This window comes from Sminthopsis crassicaudata, chromosome 6, assembly GCF_048593235.1.
Source record: "Sminthopsis crassicaudata isolate SCR6 chromosome 6, ASM4859323v1, whole genome shotgun sequence".
Taxonomy (NCBI): domain Eukaryota; kingdom Metazoa; phylum Chordata; class Mammalia; order Dasyuromorphia; family Dasyuridae; genus Sminthopsis; species Sminthopsis crassicaudata.
Genome location: NC_133622.1, coordinates 18,072,088 through 18,097,196, shown reverse-complemented (window position 1 = coordinate 18,097,196; position 25,109 = coordinate 18,072,088). Strand labels below are relative to the sequence as shown.

Here is a 25,109-nt window from a genome sequence, read left to right as displayed (position 1 = left end):
CTCTTCTCCAAACCATATACTCTATCTTCCTCCAAAGTTCACTTTACTGGCTTTTTTTTTTAAATTTCATTCCCTTTACAACTTCAAGGCAGCTCAATGTTTCCATCACTTTTACTTGTTCTTACAGAGCTGATTTCTCCCTAAATCTTTCCTTCTGTTTTCTCTTTCTTTGCTGCAATTACATGCTTTTGAAGCAGAAAAGGCCAGTCTGTTATAAACACTGGATACCAGTAAGATCATGCTGTATATTCAAAGCAAAATGAACAAAGTTATAAAACAGGTAGGCGTTGCTGGTTCTTGGCTATGCTTGCTTGTGGCTAAGTGCTCAAAAACTCTCTCTTTAGCACAAGACAGGATTGCTCTTTCCCCTCTCTTCTCTGATCAGCTAGTTCTCTGGCCATTGAGATCTCCGGCCATTTCAGAAGCCCACACTGGCTGTACATAAAAAACTTCCTGAATACAAAGCAAGGAAATAAAGAAATAAACACCATGAGATTTTTTAAAGCTTAATTCTTAATTTTTTTCTCAATCACATATAAAATAAGATTTTTACACTTTGTTTTTTTAAATATTGAATTTAAAATTATCCTCCTTTTTCCCCTACTGCAAAGGTTACACATTTACAATCAGGCAAAACATATCTGCATGTCATGTGGAATAAAGGAAGGAAGGAATGAGGGAGGGAGGAAAGAAGGGAAAGAGAGAAAAAGAAAAGAGAAAGAAACAGAATGAAAGAGTCTTTAAAATTATGCTTCAATAAGCATTCAGTTCTTTTGCTGAAAGTGGACAGCATTTTTTCATCCTAAATCCTTCAATACAGTCATGGATCCTTATATTATTTAGTAACTAAATCATTCACAGCTGATCTTTATAGCGAGCTGTTGTCTCCAGAAGCTGCCCATCGCTCTCTGGGAGGAGATCTGCTGTGTCAACTCAAATCTCTCGGACAGATTCTTCTTCCTGTAGAGCCGACTTCCCTTCCTGCAGAGAGCTGCGTCAAGCCTGGTGTAGAGCAGAGACTTCTATCTCTGGAGTGCTGTCCTCTTTTATCCTCCCAGAGAATGGGCGTGGGATAATGCAAGGGCTTCTGGGAAGAAGTACTCCAACCAATGAGCTTGCTCCTCCTAGAATTCCTAAGGTGTAAACTCCTTTTAAAGGCCCAAACCAAAGGTCTGAGGCAGAGAACTGTCAAGTCAGCCTGAGTTCTCACCTTGTAATTGTCCAGACAACCTGAGTTCTCACCTTGTAATTGTCCAGACAACCTGAGTTCTCACCTTGTCACTGTCCAGACAACCTGAGTTCTCACCTAGTAATCCTAACAGATCTTCACACAATATTGATGTTGCTATAAACAGTGTACTATTAGTTCTGCCCCATTTCACTTTGCATCAGTTCATGAATCTTCCCAGGATTTTTCAAAGTAATCTGCTCACCATTTCTTATACCATAATAGTATTCATTGCAATCCTAAATCACAACTGTTTAGCCATTCCCTAATTAGTAATTCCCTCAATTTCCAATTCTTTGTCACCATAAAAAAGAGCTTGTATAAACATTTTTGTACATAAACGTTCTTTTCCTTTTTGCTTTTTTTCTCTTTGGGGATACAGACCTACTACTAGTATTGCTAGGTCAAAGGGTATACGAAGTTTATTCTTTGGGCACAATTACAAATCATTCTCCAGAATAGTTAGATCAGTTCATAATTCTACCAAAAATGCATTCCTGTCCCAATCCTTCTTCTGTCACCTGGTCACTCTGGTAAGTACGAGGTGGGTTTTTTTGCTTGCTTTTTACTCCCATTGCCCAATTCATCGATTTGCTCTCCTTCTCCTTTACTAATGTAAGAATTTAGAGATGTAAATTTTGCCATAAATACTGCTTTGGCTGCATTCCATTAATTTTGGGATATTGTCTCATTATTATTTCTCATTGTTTCTGTTCTTAAAAATTATTGTTTTTGATTTGTTCCTTGACCCATTCATGTTTTTGGATTAGATTGCTTCCGTTTAATTTTTAATCTATGTTTCCATGGCTGTTTAATGAACTAATTTTTATTACAGTATGGTATGGAAAAGATATATTTCGTATTTCTACTTGTCTGTATTGAGTTGTAATGTTTTTGAAACATAATTTGTGGTCAATTTTTGTGAACATGCTATATACAGCTGTGGAAAAGGTATACTTCCTTCTTATTCCAATTCATTTTTTTCTAGAAGTCTGTCATATTTAACTTTTTGAAATGTTTATTATCTCCTTACCTTCTTTTTGTTGGCATTTATTTTATGGTCAGATTTTCATCTCACTCTGAAGGAGAAAAGTTGAGTTATCCCATTTATATAGTTTTACTATTTCCTCCATAACTCATTTAACTTTTTGTTTTTTAAATTCTAGATGATATAACATTTGTTGTACATAAGTTGAAATATAAATTCACTGATATAAATTCATTGTCTATGGTACTTCTTACTAAAATGTAGGTTCCTAGATTATTTCTTTTAATTAGGTCTTATTTTTGTTTTTGCTTTTTGTCTGAAATAAGGATTTCTAATCCATTCTGTTAGCCAACTCTGTTTTATGGGTGAGTTCATCCCATTCACATTCACAGTCATGACTACTAATTGTGTATTTCCTTCCTTCCTATTTTTTCCCAGTTTTTCTCTCTCCTATCTCTTCTCTCATGCAAGCTGTTAAATCTTGTGCAATTTTCACTGTGACTCCATATTTGAATTGTTTTTGTCTGGCTACTTGCAGTATTTTTCCTTTATCTGGGATTATAATATTCCTGGAATGGTTCATTTTGGGTTTTGTTTTTTTTTTTTTTCAGGAGATAACTGGTGAGTTCTTTTGATATTTATCTTACTATCTGAATTTAAAGATTTTAGGGCAGTTTTCTTTGATGATTTCTTGAAATACCATAGTTAAACTTGTTTTTCTTAATCATGGCTTTTAGATAGTCCAATAATTCCTAAATTATCTCTCCTCAATCTATTTTCCAAGTCTGTTTCATTTTTCCAATGAGACAGTTGAAATGTTCTTTCTTTCTTTCTTCATTTTGTTTTATTGTTTCTTGGCATTTCTAAAGTTATTAGTTTCTAGCTATCCAATTTTAATTTATAAGGAATTATTCTCCAATAAGCTTTTCTTTCTCTTTTTTCCATTTGGTCAATTCTGCTTTTTAAGGCATTCTCCTTTTCAAAAGATTTTTAGGCATAGTTTAACATTTGGTCAATTCCGGTTTTTAATGTATTATTTACATCAGTAGGGTTTGGTTTTTTTTTGTTTGTTTGTTTTGGTTTTTTTGGAGGGGTGGGGTTAGCACAACTATTAAGTCTCTTTTTCTTGCATCACCCTCATTTTTCCCATTTCTTTATTTGATTTTTTAAAAATTCTTTTTAAAATTTCTTCCAGTACTTCTTGTTGAATGTCTGTCCATTAAACATTTGTCTTTGAGACTTTGCTTATAGCTGCTTTGGCATTGCTTTCTTTAGGGTTTGTGGCTTGATCTTCCCTGTCACACTAGTAACTTGTTTGGCCAGATTTTTTCTTTTTGTTATTAGCTCATTTTCCCAGCTTTTTTCTTGACTTCGAACATCATTTTCTTGACTTCGAACTTTGTGTTAACGTTGGGCTCTGCTCCTGGGGTGGGTACTAACCCAAGTTTCAGCTCTTTCTTACTGCTGTTTTCTGAGCTAGCTCTGAAGACTGTGAGTTTTCAGTGCTTCTAAGGCGGTGTGATCTAAGGAGTGGTATAATTTCCTGGCTGTACTATGGTCTTTACCCAACAAGGAACCCTATTCCCCTGTAGGCACCAGTGCTAGCACTAGGGCTCCCCTCTGTCTTGGAACTGAGACCAGGGTCCTTACTCCTCCATGAGTGACCATAACCAGTCCTCTCAGCCCTGAAATTGAAAGAAGAGCCTCTGAGCCCCTCCAGTAGCCAAAAGTACTATCACTCATTTTAGTCCTGAGAATGTTGCCTGGAACCATATATGGACAATGCAATAGGGACCTAAACCCAGGGCTTGTAATCTTTTTCTAACCAGTTACCTAACATCCCCAAACCCTGGGCTGCTGGAGAGAGAGCTCCAGAAGCTGCTGCTGCTACCATTGTGGGACCACCCCGGCCCTAGGCTTATTGCCATGGCTTGTGCTGCATGAGCTGCACTGAGCTCCACATCTGACAAACCAGATTTTCCTGCTGACCTCCTAAACTGTTGGGGATTAGAAAATTGTTTCACCTAATTTTCTGCTGGTTCTACTGCTCCAGAATCTTACTTGAGGCATTATTTTAGAGCTGTTTGAAAGGGAATTTGGAAGAACTCTGCTGAGTTCAGATCACAATCAAGTGATACAATATAAGATTAAAATAACCTGAACATCATTAATAAATGCCTAATGACACACTGCTCTAAAAGATAACAAAATACATTTAGTCTCAATGATAGCAAATTATGCTATATACTGTGAGAGTGCTCTTTTCCTATGCTGTACTTGTTCATGAATACTTTAAAAAGATGTTCTTCTATGTGGAACAACTTTCACAAAATTCCTTCTGTGGTGCCGCACCGTGGTATAGAGACAATCCATGGTTTTCAAGGGCAATGCCAGCAAGTTCCAACTGTCTTAACACAAATACTTCCATATTTCATATTCTGTAACTCTCCAAGATCATTTGATGAAAATTTAAAAAGTTATAATAATTTGTACTAGTAAAGGGAATTCCCACATCAAAAAAAAAGCACAGATCTTTGAGTTAACTCAGAAGTAGGTTCCTTTGCTAGTTATTCAAACAAAAAGTTGAATAACTACTTGTTAAGAATATTGTGGAAGGAATTACTGGTCAGGTATGGGTCAGAGTGGAAAACCTCAGAGGTGCCCTCTAAATGTACCATTTGTTGCTCTGAAATAAAGTTCGCCAAGTAAAAGGATTTATTCATCACTGTTGTATTTTAAATAAAGTTAAAGCCATGCTTCTTATACAAATCTTAAAATACCAAAAAACACTCACAAGAATAATATTTCAATTTTTTTTTAATTTGATAGCACCAACACTCCCAACCATTCCATCTTCTTTGAGGAGAAGGCTGTGGAATTCCTCATCAAAAAATTATCTGCAATTATATTGGTATATAATTGTGACTGAGAAAAAAATAACCCTAAATTATAGCAAAGGATACTGTTTTTATTGTACAGTATAATAATTCCCATCAGAGTTACTGAATTTGTTGTGCTATTATAATAAAGATTTATCCCCTTAATATGAGTCAATGTTAGTAGATAGCAAAAGTGGCATTATTCTCCTAAAGTTAAAAGTAGAAATCCGTATGGATGTTGCTACCAACCACGTCTCACATTTTTCCTGATAGTATCAGGAGCCACAAATAAACTGAGATGTCCAAAAATAGGACAATTATAAGAAAACAAGATATGTGGGGGTAACCAGATGGATATGCAAGAGTTTCTAAAACCACTATCATTTAATCCTTTTACTAATAACTGAGAATATTTTCTGATAACTTTGCTTTGGCATGTTATTTTTATTTTTTTCCTTGTTTTTGATATACCTATATAAACTGCTTTTCCCAAGAAAGAGTAGTAGATGTACACTAATGTTAATATATATTTCCTAGGTAGAATCTTTGCACGAAAGTTTAAAAATACAATTTTTCATATGATTTTGCTTTATAATTAACTACACAATATCAATCCAACCAGTATAAAATTCAAGTCATTCTTGACATTTTTCAAAATGTCTACTACTACAAAAGGAGTCAGGGAAAAGAAGAAAAATGAGAAATGAAAAGAATGGGGCAGAAAAAAAGAAAAAGACATCACGTAAAAACCAAAAGCAATCAGTATTTCATCACCATTGGTTACAAGAATATGCATTAAAAATACACATTCCCATCAATTTGCCTTGTATTTAGGAGGGCAGCTAAGGGATACAGTAGGGGAAAAAAAAAAAAACCCAGGAGTAAGACCTGAGTTCAAAACCAGCCTCAGAAACTTACTAGCTGTATATGTGACTAGGCAAATCACGTAACTCTGTTCAATCAGCTCATGAGCATGAGAAGGAAATGGTAAACCACTCCAAGATCTTTGCCAAGAAAGCCCCCAAATGGGATCACAGAGTGTTAAATATGACTTTAAAAATAAATAAATAAAACTACTAAGAGAAAGCTACAGCAGAGGGAATAGTAGGTATTTACAATGTCTACAACGTGCCAAGAACTCTGCAAAGCACTGGGAGAATAGCCACCTGTCAAACCACCTCACAAAGTGAATGAAAGAATTAACACCAGGAGTCAAATCATCTGGGGGGGAAAAAACTAGCATCATCTGCATCTAGACATCTTCATCATCATCAAAAGGCCAGGGTGTAGAGACACTGAAGCCATAACTGACCTAAACCAAAATATACTGCCCTAGATTAAAACTTCCATCCTATTTCTAATCTTTAAAAGCGCAAGTTCTTCAAAAAATCTGTTTTAGCATAATTCCAGAAATTACAAGAAACTAGCTCCCCATTCTATAGAAGGCAATAAAGCAACTGAAATTATTAAAAAAAAAAAAAAAAAAAAAAAAAAAAGATAATCCATTATTTTTTACACATACAGAAAAAAAAATGCAGGAAGAGCATGGAACTTCAATTTCAGATTTTAAGGGCTATAAGGATTATTTCATACTTTGCAGTTATATCTTCAGCATCTAGCACAGTGCCTGGCATATAATAGACATTAATAAATACTTATACTTTGCTGACAGATTTAAATGAAATTGTAATCTATATTAGCTTCTGGGATTTCAACAAACACAAATTGCTATACCCATCTTAAACTGACAAGAGGAATTACTGAACAACAATAAAACCAACTAATATAGTCTTGGGGCAGCAGGGTGGCAAGTGGATAGAGTGCAGAGCCTAGAGTCAGAAGGACCCATCTTCCAGAGTTCAAAGTCGGCCTCAGATCCTTACAGGCTCCGTGACCCTATGCAAGTCACTTCATCCTGTTTTCCTCTGATTCCTCATGTGTAAAATGAGCTGGAGAAGGAAAAGGCAAACCACTCTAGCAAACCTGTTTAAAAAACTTCAAATGGGGTCAAAAAAGTCAAACAGGACTGAAAAAATGAGCCAATGACAACAATAACAAGAACATGTATTCCTTCAAAAGCTGCTATTATCCCAAATCCCTGATTGGGCCTAATCCAGGAAAGCCCTGTATACATTGAATTAAACTCCAAGATATCCAAGGATTCTGGAGGATCTCCAGATGCTAGAGGGCTTTTTTGTGTCACTTTATTTTGCTTTTACTGAAATAGATGATAATGTTGTTTCTTCTAATCTATGGTAGAGAAATTCTGTCCACCTCTGAACCTTCAGGAGTACAATAAAAACAAAGGTTTCTAAAACTGTTTGGGAGTACTGAACTTCTACCAATGTATATTCAGTCATTGTAGTAATCCGATTTGCATACCCTCCTCCTTCCTCCAGTCTTAGGAGGAAAGGAGCCTGAAGGAACTAGGCCACATCACAACTAATACCATAATAAGTTTAATTTTAGTCTAAAGTGCTCTGTTAAATGATGATGACTAATAACAATTTATATAGCATTATGAGTTTTACAAAATACTTTACACTTGTCATCTCATTTGATCCTCAAATGTTCCCTCAATTCTTTTTCAACAGCTGCACAGAACTATAATTTTTCTGAGCAGAAAATTTTCCTTCAGAACTTTAAAAGTTTGGGGTTTTAAAATACGTATAATATAAATACTTCTAATGAAAATTTAAAATCTATATGCTTTTTATTTTATTTGCTAATCAAATGATACAACAGAATTTATTAGTTTTATCAGAATGTTCACATCAATAGTCACTATTTACACAGCTATCTTTGCTTTCCTTTTCTAATGGTAATGTCAACTTTATAACATGTCTATCTCACAGAACTTTCTGTTGCTAGATGATTTTAGTAAAGCAATAGCTCCAACCAATCATCATTGTCCCATCCGTGTAAAAAAAACAAGACCACCACCTAGATGATTTCTAAGACCAGCCAAGATCACATGACTTCAATGGCGAAATTCCACAGTAAATGAAAACCAATTATAACATTTAAAACATCAAGAAAGAAAAGCAAATGTCAATAATGTAATTAGTTGACTTAAAATCAGTAGTGTTTTTAAAAGAAAATTTCAGCTGCAAAGTAAAATGACTGTGTCCAGGATCACACAATTAAAAGGTATTTGAGGTAACTCAGATATGAACTGAATTCAGGACGTAATGCTATACTGTGTCACTCAACATGGTCATCTTATTCTAATTATGTTTCTAAAACAGAAATAATACAGACTTACAGAACAAACCTTTCTACCTTTCTTTTGGCTGTCAAAAGAATAAAATATAAATCAATTTTAAGTTTAGCTAGACACAACCCCAGTTTCAAAGGAAATACTACAAAGGGAAATAGACCACAGAAGGTGGGTGATAAATATCAACAACATTATTCACTTGCCATGAGTTTTATGACATTTAAATGAGACAACTGATCAGATTTATTGATAACAATTGTAAAATTCTCCTGAATAAATTCTTTGTTTTTCAATGTTGACTAAACAAGCATGCTTTGGACAATAAAGCAATTACTTTTTACTAACAATATTCTAGAGTCTAATTTTGTTTTTCAGTGGTATTCAACTTTTCATGACCACATTTTGGGGTCTTCTTGGCAGAAATATTGGAGTGGTTTACCTTTTCCTTCTCTATTTTACAAATGAGGAAACTGAAGCATGGATGGTAAGTGACTTAACCAAGGTCATATTGCTAGCTAATGTCTGAGGCCAAATTTAAAATCATGAAGATGAGCTCTTGACCAAGCCCAGTGTTCTATCCACTATGGCACCACCTAGTGATTCCTGTGTTTAATCATATAGCCCTCCACAAAAATAGATCATTTTGATTACACTAAACTGGAAAACTTTTACACTAACAAAATGAATGCATCTAAGATAAGAAAGGAATCGGTCAAATGGACCTCAAATGGAAGGAGGCAAAAAAAAAAAAAAAAAAAAAAAAATTGCATCGAAGTTCTCAAAGGATTAGCTAAGATATAGAGGAAACTTAAAAAAAAAAAAATGCTTAAGACCAAAAGCAATTCTCTAAAATGCAAATGGTCAAATGATATGAACAATTCCCAAAGGAAAAATTTTCAAACTATTAACAACCATATGAAAGAATGTTCTAAAGAACTGATCATATACAGAAATATAAATCCAAATCCTCTTGATGTATAACCTTATACTCCACAAATGTGCAAAGACAAAAAAAGATGGAAATAATGTTAGAAAAGATAAAAAAGACACAAATGCTGATATGCTGTTGGAGGACCTATACATTAGTATGAGCAGTCTACAAATCAATTTGCCATTATACAAATATCATCATGAAAATATTCTTATTTGGGGGTCTTCTTGGCAAAGAGATCAGAGTCAGTATAGAAGAAAATATTCAGAAGCAGTTAACTTTCCAAATAATGATGAATGAACTCTACTATTTTTATTCACTGTACTACTCTTTTGAAATGATTATAAACTTGAATCACTGAGAAAATTGGAGTTTAAAGTAAAATAATTTTAAAATTTTATGCCAATCTTTTTCAAAGGAATAAAATGAATCTCTGTTCTAGAATCACTTTAAGTTAATAAATAGCAAGGAAAAGAAAATCTTCATGAATCTTAAATGTTTATTTGACTTACTTTACCCTAGGTTAGTCACCTAAACTTCTCCAAAACCTTATTTCCTTAAAATCTAAGACTTTTCCACAATTTGAAAAATGATGCCTTTCTCAAAATTCCACAAAGCTTCATCTAACTTTAAAATGTAGTAAAAACAGAAAGACAGACAGACAACTTCCAATAGCTGGGCAGCAAAACATTTATTAAGCACCTACCTGCCATGTGCCAGATACTAGGCTAAGATAAATACTAAATTACTCATCTAAAGTGTCCCAACATTATATGGAGGTGACACTGGGTCTACAAGGTTATACAGGTGAAAACTCTGGGAGGTCCTAATAGCTGGAAAAGTATAGGAGAGATTATGACGATGAAAAGAATAATATTTGAAGTTAGACGTAAATTAGGTCAATATAATAAATTAAGGCTATCTGGAGAAACCCTGGGGCCCCTACCCTGCTCTTATCAGTAGTTTTTAACTGCCCCCCAAGAAACTCACACATACCCCAGCAATTTCCAACCACCCCAGTATTGGAACACCAGGCAAAGCTAATGCAAGGATATTTCTACAACCTTGTTTCTATAACTTCTTATCCCTCCCCTCCTGCAGCTGGATTGAAAGAGCAAGCTTCTAGAGTTAAAAGGATTTCAGGAGGCTACTCTTTTACTTGTAATCACCACAGCTATCCAGGGACTTTGTCAAGTTCAAAGAGAAAAAACACTCTAATTAGTTCAGTGGAGTTTTGGCTTAAACTTTTGACAACTTATCCCCTGATGCTGGGCCTTTTTATACCCAAGTGACTGACTAAAGCAAAAAGGCTCCCCATCCCCTTCTTAAAAAAAAAAAAAGAAAGAAAGAAAGAAAAAGAAAAAGCTCAGCTGCATGCTGTTGGAGCAATAGGGGGAGGGAAGAAGGCACAAACAAAGTGATAAAGGTACAGGCAAGAAGAGGCAAACATAACTGGCCTTCAGCATTTGCTCCTACTCAAAAGCAACCTAGGCAGCTCACCCACCATCGGTATAAATTTGGCACAACTCCTACCACAAAAATCTGTATGCAGGGACTTACAGTAAGCAAAAGGTAATATGAAACTAAAACTCAGATGATGGAGACAATACTACAGAACTTTTTAAAACCCAAGTTCTGAAAATAAGTAAAGTGAAGACGGAAGAAGAGAGACTCAGAGGTTAAGACTCGGGCTTCACAAGAAGATAGGGGGAAAAAAGGCAAAAGGAAAACTAAAGGCTTTTGCTTTCAGAATCGAAAACCACAAATACGTGAAAAGACAAAGCAAAAATTCTGTGACAGGAAAAGAATGAAGCAGACTAAAAAAATAAAGATGGCAAAAGAGGGAGAAAGAGAAAAGTACGGGATGATGGTCCCTGGAAAGACAGAAATAGTCGATTAACAATTAAGAATTAAATATCAGGACACTGAAAGAATAACCCCAACATCAAAGTTCTACAAAGCTATCGTTCTTATAAGTCTTCAGAGAACATGAAGGAAAGCCTTCTTGCACCTACTTCATCACTCTCCTCCACTTCAATGCCACCATCTTTGTCATCATCCATCTGTTTATGTATTGTTCGAAGAGCTTCTAGACTAAATCTGTCTTCTTCAGTAAAACATGGTGGACTCAATGAAATGCAAGGATCTGAAAAGAAATAAAAGTGGACAATTACCAATCAGCTACAAAAATTAGATTACTATTACAGTTGAACTGAATGTGAATCACAACATTGCATTTTCAGTCATTTTTGTTGTTGTTTCCTTACATTTTGTTTTCCTTCTCATTTTTTCCCTTTTTGATCTGATTTTTCTTGTGCAGCAAGATAATTGTGTAAATAAACAAATATAAATCCATATAGTGGATTTAACATATAGTTTTAACATGTTTAACATATACTGGATTATTTACCATCTAGGGAGGAGGTGGGAGGGGAAATGAGGAGGGAAACTGAAGCACAAGATTTTGCAAAAATCAATGTTGAAAAATTATCCACGCATATGTTTTGAAAAATAAAAAAATGTTACGGTTTATAGAGTTGAAATGTCACATCCAAAAGGAAGGTTCATGTGAGTAAGCCCTACAGGATAAAAACGTTTTTTCATTAGTCATCCATAAAGCTTAATGAGAAGGGAAGAAGAGAAATACAGAGTCGTCATGTTCAGTAACCACGATCTTGACAAGCAATCAAGAGGTTATTACCATTTATACTTATAATAAAATACCCAATGTAATAAGCAAACCAACATTTAAAAAGTCCTTCTGCCACTACATATAGCTGGTCTTTTAACGAATCCACAAATTTACTTCTGATCACTGAAAAAGAAAAAAATCTTAGAATCAAACTATCCCTTCACACCTCCCCAATGGATTCACTTTTCTGTTCAACACAGTGGCTCTTCCAAACCTTTTTCATTCTCAAACCTTCTAAAGCTTCCCTTTCTCACACCCTCTCAGCTGAGAACTCTGCCTCATATTTCACTTAAAAAGTGCGGCAATTCACAAAGAGCTCCCCTCTTTCCCCCTGTAACTCTTCTCAAATCACTCATATGCTTTCTGCCACTATCTCCTCTTTCACCCTTTTCTCAAAGGTAGACTTTCTTCTTGCAAAAACTAATTTCTCTATAAGCAAAAGGGATTATAATCTATTCCACCTTTTCAAGTTGCCAATCATCTCCCCCTTCTCTCACTCTCTTCCATCTGCTTCCTATGTACTGATTACTTCCTAAATATCTACAAAAATGCTCATCTCTCCACACCACAAGCCCACTTCATCTGTCTATCTCTGCAAATTATCATCCTTTATCTACCTACCCTTTCAAGGCTATCCACCTGGAAAAGCCCATCTACAAGGAACCCACACATCTTTTCTTTATATTTTTTTCTCTCTGCAGTCTAGCTTCAGACCTCATCATTCACTACATCATTACAACACTAATCACTAAAAGTCTTCATCCTTCTTAGCCTTCCTGCAACCTTTGAAACTGTCCACTATCTCTACTCCTTGATTGATACTCTTCTCTCTACATTTTCATAACATTGCTCTTTTCATAACATTTGCTCCTACTCAAAAACAACCTGGGCAGCTCACCCACCATTGGTACAAAATTGGCACAACTCCTATCACAAAAACCTTATGTTCAAGAGTCCTGTGTGCAGGGACTTATAGTAGGCAAAAGGTAATATGAAACTAAAACTCAAATGATGGAGATAAATCCAAGTTCAGCTCCTTCTCTGTCTTCCTTAGGAGATCTTCTTCCATAACATGTGTACTAACTGTAGGTATCCTTTAAGGGCCCTACATCCTCTTCTTTTCTCCCTCTATACTATTTCATGATAATTTGCATGGTTTCCATTTTCATCTCCCTGCAGAAGACTCCCAGATTTACCTATCCAGTCCTAACCTCTCTCCTGAGAGGCAGATTATCTTAAATTCAACGTGTCTAAAAGTGAGCTCATTATCTTTCCCTTAAAACCCATCCCTCTTCCTAATTTCCCACATCACCATCCTCCCAATCATCTAGGCTTACCAGATTCTTAGGATGTTACTTCAAATATTTATTTTACTAATATTGCCACATTTTATACATATATATATACATATATATTTTTTCTTAAATATCCTAGTATGTTTTACTATTTGAAAGTTATAAAAACCCTGAAAGGTTTAAGAATATTATCACATTGTCATTTTATCAGAGGATGAGGCTCCAAAAGGTTATGATTTTCCTAAGATCCCAGTCAGCACAAATACTGAACTAAGACCAGACCTCTCCTGCCTTCTTTTATGTGCTATCTCCCAAAATGAGAACATGAATTTCTCAGGTCAAGGACTTCCTCAGATTTCTATCTATATTCCTTCAGTGCAGTGCTGAGCTACTTAAAATTTACTTAGCCAACTAATATGGGTTTTCTGTCTCTTGAATCCATTGTTTTTTGTTTTTTTTTTTGTTTTGTTTTGTTTTGTTTTGTTTTGTTTTGTTTTGTTTTTCCCCCCACCATAATGCATGATCTCTTTCTCTTTTTCCCCTCATTCATTTCCTTCCTATTTCCTAAATTCTGACCTTAGAAACTCTAAAGCTATGCACAACGAAGCCAAAAATCATCTTAAAAGGAACAAGATCCAGATAATAACTAATGAAGTTTTATGAAGTACAAACTATACGAAGGTACTTTACAAATACTTTACCTTTAATATCGATACTAATGCTTTTAACAATAAGAATGGCACATTAAAAGCAGAACTGATAAGGCTCAAATGGACTTCTTTACACAAGCACATTAGTAAAAATTAGTAAAAACGCTGCTGGTGAATTTATGAATCATAGAATATTTTTGTTGTTACTCCATGTGACAAATTTGCCAACAAATCAGAAAGCTCTCATAGCTAAGCTGACTACTAGAAAAAGAACCAATGCTGAAGTCTAAAAACTGTTAAGGTTCCTCACCTTGGCCACATACTGGAACATCCACATGGCATAACCTGTCATGTTCCCAGGCACCTAAGATTTAATCATCTTTAATGATGATAAAGAGAGTCTCATCAATGTGTTTTCTCCACCAAGACATGACAGGTCAGGATCAAAAATCCAAAATAAATAAAAAGTTTGTGCATGGGTGTGTTAGCACCAATAGTTTTAAAACTTGGTGGGAATGGAGTATTTTTACATCTTTGCTAAAGTAAATTATACATCTTGTTTCAACTAATTATTAACCATGAGACTCAGAGGCAAACCATTTCATCTCTCTCAGCCTCAGTATCCTTACCTATAAAATGGGAGCAATAATAATATCTATCTCACAACTTTGTGAGGATCAAATAAATGCCTTAACTGATATAAAGGACTCTACAAACCTTAAAAATACTATATAAATACTATCTATCGTTATTATTGCTTAGAATCAGTAGTACATATATTATGACTATACTTCTGTTAAGAAACCAGAAATTCAATGGAACCCCAGGATTTTGTAAAATTTTAAAATTACTAAATCAAGACCATACTGTTTGTGAGCATGCTAAATTTAGTGGTATTTGCAAAATATTTTTGTGATCTGTATTAGTAAATAATTTTGAATAAATGGAATGCAACTGACACCAAGGTGGGTGGGGCAACTGAAACTTTGGAAAACATGAGGAGGAAAATTCATATTTATGTTCAACGTTATGGATTAAGTGGTTTTACATACATTACATCAATTTGATTCTCATAACTCCTTAAGTGAAGTAAAGGAATTATCACTATTCTATATTTTACAAAATTGGTTGAGTTTACAGAGCTAGTAAGTATCAAATCCAGGTATACTGTTGCCAAGTTTAGTGTATTCACTAGCACCCTGCTATTCCAGGACTGTAGCTTTTAAAGCAATCCTGAAAAGTTAAGAGTAAAATTACTTATCAAAAGCAAAATCAATCACAGCATAGTGGAAATATAAATTATTATACATGGATTCAAAACAGAGTAGAGGACTTAGAAAAGAGCAGAAGGGGGAAATGTGTTCAAATATGACTGAAAATTTGTAAGCAATTTAAAGATATTCCTATAAAATATTCTGAATTCATCAATACAAGTTTGACAACAAAACACTTTTTTTTTTAAATTTTTGACATTGGTTTCATCTATACAGAAAGGATATCTGAATTTTAAGGGGAGCACATATTAAGAACACATTGAAATTAAAGAGTAAGGAATAAAGGGGAAATAACAATAAAATAAGAAAACAAAAACCTGGAACTAATCTCCTCTAGATAAACCCAACCTATTTTGAAGAAGTTACTATCTGCAAGGGGATAAATTTCCATATGTATGTCTCTCAGTTCTGGCCTTCACTCAAATCACTTAACACTACATAGTGTTTGGGGATGGGAGTAGTAAAGGTAGTGGTATCACTTTTAGATTAGATGATAAAATTATGGAATCAGAGGATCAATTTAGAGTTACATCTAGTTTTAAAGATCTAACCAATTTCCTTGTTTGGAAAATCGAGAGGTTAGAAGTTTTTAGAACATTCTGAAACCTTTGTTTTCCCTAACTTCCACTTGGACTTAATATTGACTCCAAAAAACAAAGTACACCACCAACCTAGATCTTCCAGCCACTGTAATAGTTAAGACACTACTACCAGCAAAAGAAATTTAGAAGCTGAAAAGTACATATTAGCTGAGACAGAAATGATCCAAAAAATAAAATAATTTTGATCACATGAAATGTGAAAGCTGTTGTATAAAAATAATACAGTTAGGATAAGAAGAGGAAGTGTTAGTTAAAGGAAAATATCTTTGTTATCAAACTTCTTTGAGGATGTTTCTAAGGAACCATTCCTCAATAGCAAGTGGAACACTGATGAAAAAAAAAAAAAAAAATATATATATATATATATATATATATATATATATATATATATATATATATATATATATATATATATATATATTTTCATATATGTATATATATACATATATATATATAGTTTTCTCAATACTCTTCTTATTTTGCTTCCTCCTTGTCTAAGCTCCTCTCAGTCTCTTTTGTGAACTCGTCAATTATATCACATGCTACAACTATTTCCCCAAGGTTTTGTCCCAGGCCCTCTTGTTTTCCTTCTATCAGTCTGTCCTCATGCTCTTAACAGCTCCTATGAATTCAATTAGACTAGCTGCTTATTTAGGTATCCATTTTGTTTTTGAAGTTTTACATACTCTAATTGTATATGTTTAGCAGCAGGAAAGAAAACCTACATGTAAGCAAAGAAAAAATGGACAGCTCTGAACACAATGTATGGTATTTATTATAAAGGCTTTCTGAAATGAAATGAAAATGAAATGAAAACGTAATGCTTTATATTTTGAATCCTCCCTTATGTTCTGTTGTGCACATGGAAATGCTTTTTTTTTCTTTTTCTTATTTTGTATTTAAGTTCAAATTTGTTTGTTTTTGGTTTTTTTTTTTTTTTTTTAAAGAGGGAATATGACTAACACTTGATATCTATAAATAACTGGTGTTTTCACAATACTATCCTTCTGTGACACTTGCCAGGTGTTTTATTCTCTTTTAATCTGCCTCTTCCTTTCCCCATCCAAAGCTGAAATTGTTTTGTTTATAATTTCTCCCTCATCTAATCCCCACCTCTTCCTGCCTCCAATTATTTTTAAGTTGGAGTAAATGTACAAATACATTTCGTATATCTGTATTTGTGTGAGTACTCCACCTTCCCTTGATCTAATTCAGAAAAATACCTTAGTCAAACTACATAGAAAACATAGTTCTAATATCAATCCTACCTAACAAGTACCCACTTTTAGGTTTTCATTTTTTCAAAAATCTTTCCCTTAAAGTTTTCCTGCCAAACATATTACTGTCTCCTCAGACAGCAATCTATCTGACCTTATTTCTTCGTATTTATTTTCACATCTGTTATTTTACAATCTCCTACAGCTTTAAATGCAAAGGTTATGTGTTTGAGCTTTATTTTATAAGCAAGGGTGAGCCTCTGAAGGTTAGCTGTTTTAATAATAACAGTAACATGCTGAGAGGAATGTACTAAGAAAATTATCCTGAAGATAAAGATCTGAACTAGGTAGGTAGGGTGGTAACAGCAGGAATGGGAAAAGAGGAATGGGCACATAACATTAAAAAGGAAACCAAACAATAAGATGTTTTGCACTTGGTTGGATTAGCTACAAAATAATTTAATTATATACCAGATGTTGCTTCACTAACCTATAGTTCAAGGCATAAATGTCCATATTTTAATGTCTATTCAGTCACTGCAAATTACAGCCTCTACAATTGTTATATAGAAGAACTTTCCAAAAATTAAAGTTTAAAACTAAACAACTATTAGGATTGCTGATGAAACCTGTTTTCCTCCTATTTAAGAAAAAATGGGCTGCATTTACGCCCTCCCCAAAAAAAGACACATTTCAGGCAACATAACAAATGAGAAAAACTCAGTCTATACAAGATGACCCCAATACCAAACTAATGACTGTATCCTACTAATAACTCACAACATCATTAACTGCTAAGAACTTGGCTTATGACACTAAAAGTTATTTCTGATTCTCATGATTGGGATTTTCATAAATAAATCCATTGTGGTTTTTTTCTCCCTTTTAACTTTTATTTGAACTAATGATTGTTTTCAAAATTAACTGTTTCAAAGTGAAAATTTCCTTTACATTTTAATTCTTTTCTACCAAAAACTAATATTCTTGTTACATATTGATACTGAAAAATCAATATATGATTTTAGAGTAAATATTCCCAATCACTTTAGATTCTATGAGCATTACATACATGCGCTCCTTGACATGTGGATTTTCAAAGCTATTGTAAGAATAATGAAGATATTTCAAATTCATGAGGGAAATGAACAGTGCCTTCTCTGTCTTATTCAATTATATCCAAAGGAGTTATCCTTAGACAGATAGTGCAGACTTTAATAAGACTCAATTCAACTCTTAATAGAAAATAATTTGGGGAAGCATTATTAATATCACAAGAATACTTACATCTCTCCATAATTTAACATTTTCTACATCACAACGCTTTAACTCCCTAATAAAACTTAAATAAATCCTATGATTTCTTAACTGCCAAATTCAGTGATTTTTCCTTATTCTACATCCTTCATAACATTTTTTCAGCCTTTGATTCAGTTAACTGTAGTATTAATTAATTTCTTCTCTTCTCTCTCTCATTCACCCAGAACCATTGCCTCTCCTCTAGATTACTACAGAACATTTTTGTCGTTAAGTGACTTCTCTTCTCTACAAACCAAGCTTCCCAGAATTATCAAGCTGACAGCCTACCTGGCTATAGGAAATAGAAACTTATTTGTTATTTAAACCATAGTTTGTCATTAAAACTACAATGTGGGCTCCCACCTCTTTTTTTTTTAATTGCCTATTATTCTCCTCCGCAAACACTGTGATGCAGCTCAACAGTCCTCTGGCTGTTGCTGATACATTAGACTCCCTTTCCCAACATCACAGCTTCACAGCGGCTGCCTCTCATACCCTGAAAGCTCTTCCACTTCACTTCTCTCTCTCTCAGTATTCCTAGTTTACAAGTCTAGTTCACCACCTAGATGTGACCTATTCTGGTTCACCTAATTTCTAGATTATTTCTCCCAAAAATAACCTTTTATACATTTTGCATAGACTCATACATGTGCAGACTTTCTCCCCTCGATAGACTAAATTTCCTGACAACTGGGACTGTTGTCCTTTTTCTTTGCAAAGTGTATAATAAAGGCACTCAACAATAAAATACTGTTGACTGATTTCCATAGCACCAAGAAATCCATTAAATCACTTATTTAAATCATTATATATTTCTAAAAATTTTATACTGGTTTTATATCACCAACTCCAAAACCAAAGATACTTAAAATAACTGTATAAGACCTTCGGTGTCAAATCCAAAGAGAAACGGATCACTGTGGCCAGTAGATTAAAGAGAGAAAACCACAAATTAACATTATCTATGTCATATTACATACATGCATACACACACACACACATATATAGATATACATATATATATACATATATATATAATTTTCTTAAGCATTTTCCAATTACATTTTAATCTAGCTCTAATCTCACTTAGGTATCTAGGAGTTTTGTGCACAATAGGTGAAAAATTTGATTCCAGTCTAACACATTTATTTAATCTCCTTCTTATGATTTTCTTCACTAAGTTTTAACTTGAGAATGCAACATCTAAAAGAACAATGACTTAGGAATACAAAAGACTGAATTCTAAGAAGCTGAGGTCTGCCACAAACAGAAGATGTGAATAGCAGTTTTCACTGATAGGTATCTTTTAGCTATAAAATGACAGTTAAAACTCCTCGGTCACATGACCAAAAATGGAAGCCCAGGCATATTCTTTGGTCCTCAGTAATTCTCAAAACTCTACAAAGTATGGATTATGATCAAATGGAAAGCAATTGCAAATGTCTCTACAGTCTAAAAAACACCAAAAATCCTAAGGAAGTAACAATCTGAAAAAAGGCAAAGAAAACAAATTCTTAAAATGATCATTTCATTGTCTTCCCAATCAGTCCCCAGACTTTAACAGAATCACACAACAGTATCCATGGCCTCATGGTCTGAACCCTCGCTGCTTCTGCTTCAGTCTCTACCAGAACACACTGCCCTTGCCCTCACACTACCTTTCCGTGGCAACACAGTCCATTGTCCCCTATTCCTGTGCTGAGGTGAAGTTAGAGGAACTAAAGAGACAGCTAGAACAACGCACTAGACTGTGAATTGGCTCTAACCATCTTGAAGGAAAAGGGACTAGTGACAAGCTGGGGCCACTTCTGTTCTTCCTTCCTCCATCTCCCCTACTTCCAGGGACTGGGATTGAGACCTGTGAAGGGAGAACAGGCCAGGGGAAGGTAGGAAGAAGCTGAGCAGGTAGGAGGTCTAGCCCTGAAGGGAGAGACTCAGCACCAAAAGGAAAGGATAGCTGATCTCATTGCTGCCATGCTTTCCCCAACTGTGAGACTTGTGAACCATCTATTTTTGGCCATTATATGATGTTTGTCTATGCCTTACCATCAGTCTTCCCCTAGGATAGTAGCATACAAACAGGGGAACCTGAAGAGAGATTCTACAAAGAACTTAATTTTAATAAAGTACTCCAAAGTAAATCAGTACATAACATTCAATTGTTTCAATGAGGTGAAAATAGGATAAGAATATAAAAATTTTTGGAAAATACAGTTCAGATTTAAGAAATAAAAATGGTCAAAGACTTTCAAAAAATCCAAAAACCTTAAATTTATGCATCACAAACATTTGTTTCATCAAGAAATTCAGAAATTATTGAATATGACGAGCAAAAGGATTTCAAAAAAAATCACCAATGACATTAACAAAATGAAAACAACAGATACTAATAAAAGGTTTTTGGGTTTTGTTTTTTTTCATCAGCTACCTATGTCAAAGCTAGTTAAAATATAAGAAAGGATAAATTAAGGCTAAAAATGTGACAAAAATACAAGATAGTATTACAAAGGATTCCAAAACTAATTTATATTTAAAAAATCAATGATGCTAAAATATTAGAGATGCAGGAAATCATAATAATAACAATTAGCAATTCTTTAAAGTTTTAGGTTTTCCTCAAAGACTTATTTTCATAATAATTGTGAGGTAGATACCACAAATATTATTATCCCCATTTTATAGATAACAATATTGAAACTATAGAGATTAAACTTAAGTAATTTGTCCATGTTCACATAAGTGGTAAGATTTTATCCCGAGGTCTGTTGACTCCAAAACTAGTGCTCTATTCATATGCCACAACAGACTATAATCATGTCCTCAAATAATCTAATGATAATAAAGCAATTAACAATCCAAGGATGCCAAAGCATCCAGAAATCACTGAGGTCATCAATCAACATAAAGGCAGTCACAAATGTATTTCAATAATGATTATAAATTCTTATGATGAATACTGACAGATTGTTGTAAAAAGCAACTCACTAAACAACAAAGAAAGTGAATGGTAAAATAAACCAGCAAGACAACATAACATTTAAAAATGAAATTGGGAGGGTCTCTTTTGTTGTGCCTTTTTTATTAAACTAACTATTTTCCTTATGGATAATAGTGAAACCAGATTAGGACAATACCTCCTTAAAGAGATAAGTATGACAGGAAAGAAAAAAAAAAAAAACAGCATGATAGATAATAATAGTAGTACTTGTATAGTATCTTAAGGTTTGCAAAGCACTTTACAAATATCTCATTTTATCTTTAAATAGCCCTGAGAAGTTGGTGCTATTATTTTATCCATTTTACAGATAATGAAATTGAGGCACAGAGATAGTAAGTGACTTGTTCATAGTTCTATTATTATTATTATTATTATTATTTTATTAATATTATATATAATATTAAGTGTCTGAGAGTAGATTTGGAGTCAAGTCTTCCTGATGTCAGGTCCAAGATTCTCAGCCACTCTTATCACCCAGCTGTGTGCTCCAACTGCACTAATACATTGATAGACCCCTAGGAGAACACCCTCAGTATAAGACAGACAAGAATCATGTGTAATTGTCAGAAATTGGTGGCTTTTAAGTCTCACTATTGGACCAACATCTGGAGAAAGTACTGCTTCAATGAGATCCCAGACCTAGCAAGGTACTTAAGTTCTTCAGTATCCACTATGACATAGGAAAAAATGGCCTTAAAGGAGTCAAAGTTGATCAAACTAAATACATATAGAACAAATCTGTCTTTGAAAACTATAGTGTCTTGAAGGTACTTCAGGATCAATTATTTATATATCTTAAATGGTCAAAGATATCAAATTATTGGGGAAAAATCAGAAGGTTATTACGCCCTCCAAAAAAAGGCAAGTAAGAAGATATCAACCAGTGACCCATATGAATCCTTTCTTATCTCTAGAATAGCTTTTATAAAAATGATCTACATATTTATAAAGAGTATAATCTTTATGGGAATAACATATATGTATACATATACATATACACACACACTTGTATGTATGTATATATGGTAAACTTAATGATAACACAAGAAGGTAAACAAGCAGGCTTTCACTGATTAGATACTCCAACAGACCACATCTTCAATCACAAAATTGCCTGAAAAATGCAAGAATAAAAGATCCCACCAACATTTATTAATTTTTTAAAAAGCTCAATTTATTACATCAAAAATAAAACTTAAAGGCTCTCTTCTAAATATAACTCCTAATGCATTTGTTAAAATGATTTAGAATTCTCTGATAAATGCAGTAAAAAAACAATTTTGTTCAATGAGTTTCTGACCACCAGCATCAACTGAAGCCTAAAATAAGGAAACTTATACTCATAAAAATTATCTCCCACTGTCAGGGCTGATGTCCATCACAGAGTACAAATGGAAATGATTCCCTATAGATGGTACAGTCCTCTAGATGCTCTTGTTGGCTATGACATTATGACTGTTAATGCAAGGCCAAGAATACTGCATAGTCCCTCCAAGAGGGTCACAGATATCCTAAAGACTTTGGTCCAAGCAATTAATTCAGAAAAAAGCAAGGAGATAAAGGTTGTGTACTGTCCATGATATATCTAGTTGGGTAGACAGATTTTTTAGTTCTCTGTATTTATATTTTCAACAGAAATTACAGATAAAAAACAAAGTCAGTCCAGAATTGAACAGGAAGAACAACAGAAACTGATGGGGAGAGGGGGAAGAGGAATAAGAAAGAGAAGAGGAAGAAAGTTAAAGGGATGGGGATTCTTGTATCTCAATACATTCACTTTTATCATAAAGAGTTTCTATTTCAGCAATCATCTATCTGCCAGTGGAAATTTAAAGATATATTTTATCACACTTTTTATTAAAGATATAAAGAGAATTCACTTTGGGGTGACAAGTTAACAGTTTTGGGGACCTCTCTAGGCTTCTCAGTTACTGAAAATTTAAAGTATTTCAGATTTGTTTTTTCCCTAAATTTACTTAGAATTTCTTTGTCCTATCATCTAAAGAGTTTTAATTTTTATGCCTTCTATCTTATCATTTGGTGGGGGAAAGGAAGTTTCTTTTATCCATAGTACCTCACAGTTTTGTTCTGAAAATCAAAAATACCTGTTATCAGCATGGGAAAGGGAGAAGAAGAGAGACATAAAGACACACAGAGAGTGTATCAGGAAAACCATACCATCCTTTTCAGTTATCACAAACTGGTTCTGTGAAATCAAAAAGCAAGCATTTTAAGTGTCTTCTAAATGTCAGCATTGTGCTGAGCAATACAGATATAAAGATAAAAGTAAAATAGATCTTGTTCTTGAATTTATTTTCTAATGAGGGAGATGAGATGGATTCTTGTATATCACAAGTATATAAAAAACATGCACAAAGTAAGTGTAAGGAATGAGGGAAGGATTAGCAGCTGAGAGAGAGGGAATTAATTGTTTGGACCAAAATCTTCAGGATATCCATCACCCTCTCAGAGGGGCTATGCAGTCTAATCTTGCATTATTTTGCAAAATTTAATCTTGCATTAAGCAAAATCTATAAAGAAATAAGGGGGAAGGAATAGGCAGATGGGAAAGCAAAGAGTAAGTTTAAGCTAATGCATGGATTCCTCATTGTGTTTACTCAAAACATATTTGGAAAAATGTGGATTCTCCCTTTTGTCAGACAGTTATATGGAAATTAATATTTCTTCAACCCAGACTTGGGTGATCCAAGTCAAGTAGTCCAGGACCCTCATGGAATATATCCCAGTCCTTAATTGTAATACGGACACTCATTGTTAACCAATCAGAGTTGCTCTTCCAATGGCACATAAACTGTGAGTCCAGCACCCTGAAGATCTTTAGCATCTGAGAATGGCACTGGCCTCTTTTTGTTAGTAAACATGATAGCCTTTTTAATAAAATGATTAAATCACCCAGAAACTATGTCTCTGAAACTTTTTAAACATTATATTATATGTGTCAAATACTTTTTTAAAAATACAATGAAGATGATGAATTTTGAGGCTCCTAGGACTAAAGCCTGGAAGAGTTTCAATCTGTTGTAGATGAAGACCTACACTGATAAAATCAAGAGTAATTGACGTTTTATATACACACACACACACACACACACACACACAGGCACATGCAAGCGAACCTACATGTGTGGGTGGGTCTATTTACCAGGGAAGAGATCTCTAACCATCCTCCAGGTAAAACTTCTACAATTATTATCCATTTTTATTTTTACTCTAGACAAAATGCCTAATAGTAAATGCAATGAGATAAAACTAAACCATTGTGTGACTAAAATGCAAAAAGTTAAACTGTCTGAGGTGCTGACCTGTTTGTAGTAATAAAACCTCTCTTCCTATTTAAGCCTTCCTCCCCTTTTCCTCTTGTTAATAGGAAAGCCACACTTGCACACAATCCAAGAAAATGCCACCCATCATATGACACCAGATGGAACACTACAGCAGCGGCTTGCTTCCAACTCAGGAACTACTACAGCATGTAAAAAAGGTAATAGTATAGGAAGATATCTGCCTAAAAAGACTGACAAGCACTAGTATGTACCATGCATTCTTCCTTTCTCCAGAATCCCACTACCACTTAGGTGGACTTATGAACAATGAATAAAACAATTCATGAAATTGCCTTGACAACTTTAAAAAAATATTCTTCTAACATTTTTCCCTGAAACAGAATAAACATGTGAATTTATACTGAAAGGCTATCTTCTTTTGTCCATGAGACAGAAATAAGTTTAGTTAATGTAAAATTAAAACATCACTTTTCTCATTGAATAAAAAGAACGGCACCATAAATGTAACTACATTTTAACATAAAGTAAAACAAC

At 34.1% G+C, this 25,109-nt stretch overlaps 1 protein-coding gene across 2 annotated transcripts in view; it reads right to left on the bottom strand.

The window, feature by feature from the left end:
• STIM2 (stromal interaction molecule 2) overlaps positions 1 to 25,109 on the bottom strand; it is a 126,252-nt gene that overhangs the window by 67,423 nt on the left and 33,720 nt on the right. For both annotated transcript variants that reach the window (XM_074276013.1, XM_074276012.1), the window contains exon 2: positions 11,262 to 11,392. In XM_074276013.1, coding sequence (XP_074132114.1) covers positions 11,262 to 11,392 — 131 coding nt within the window. The remainder of the gene's footprint in view (positions 1 to 11,261; positions 11,393 to 25,109) is intronic.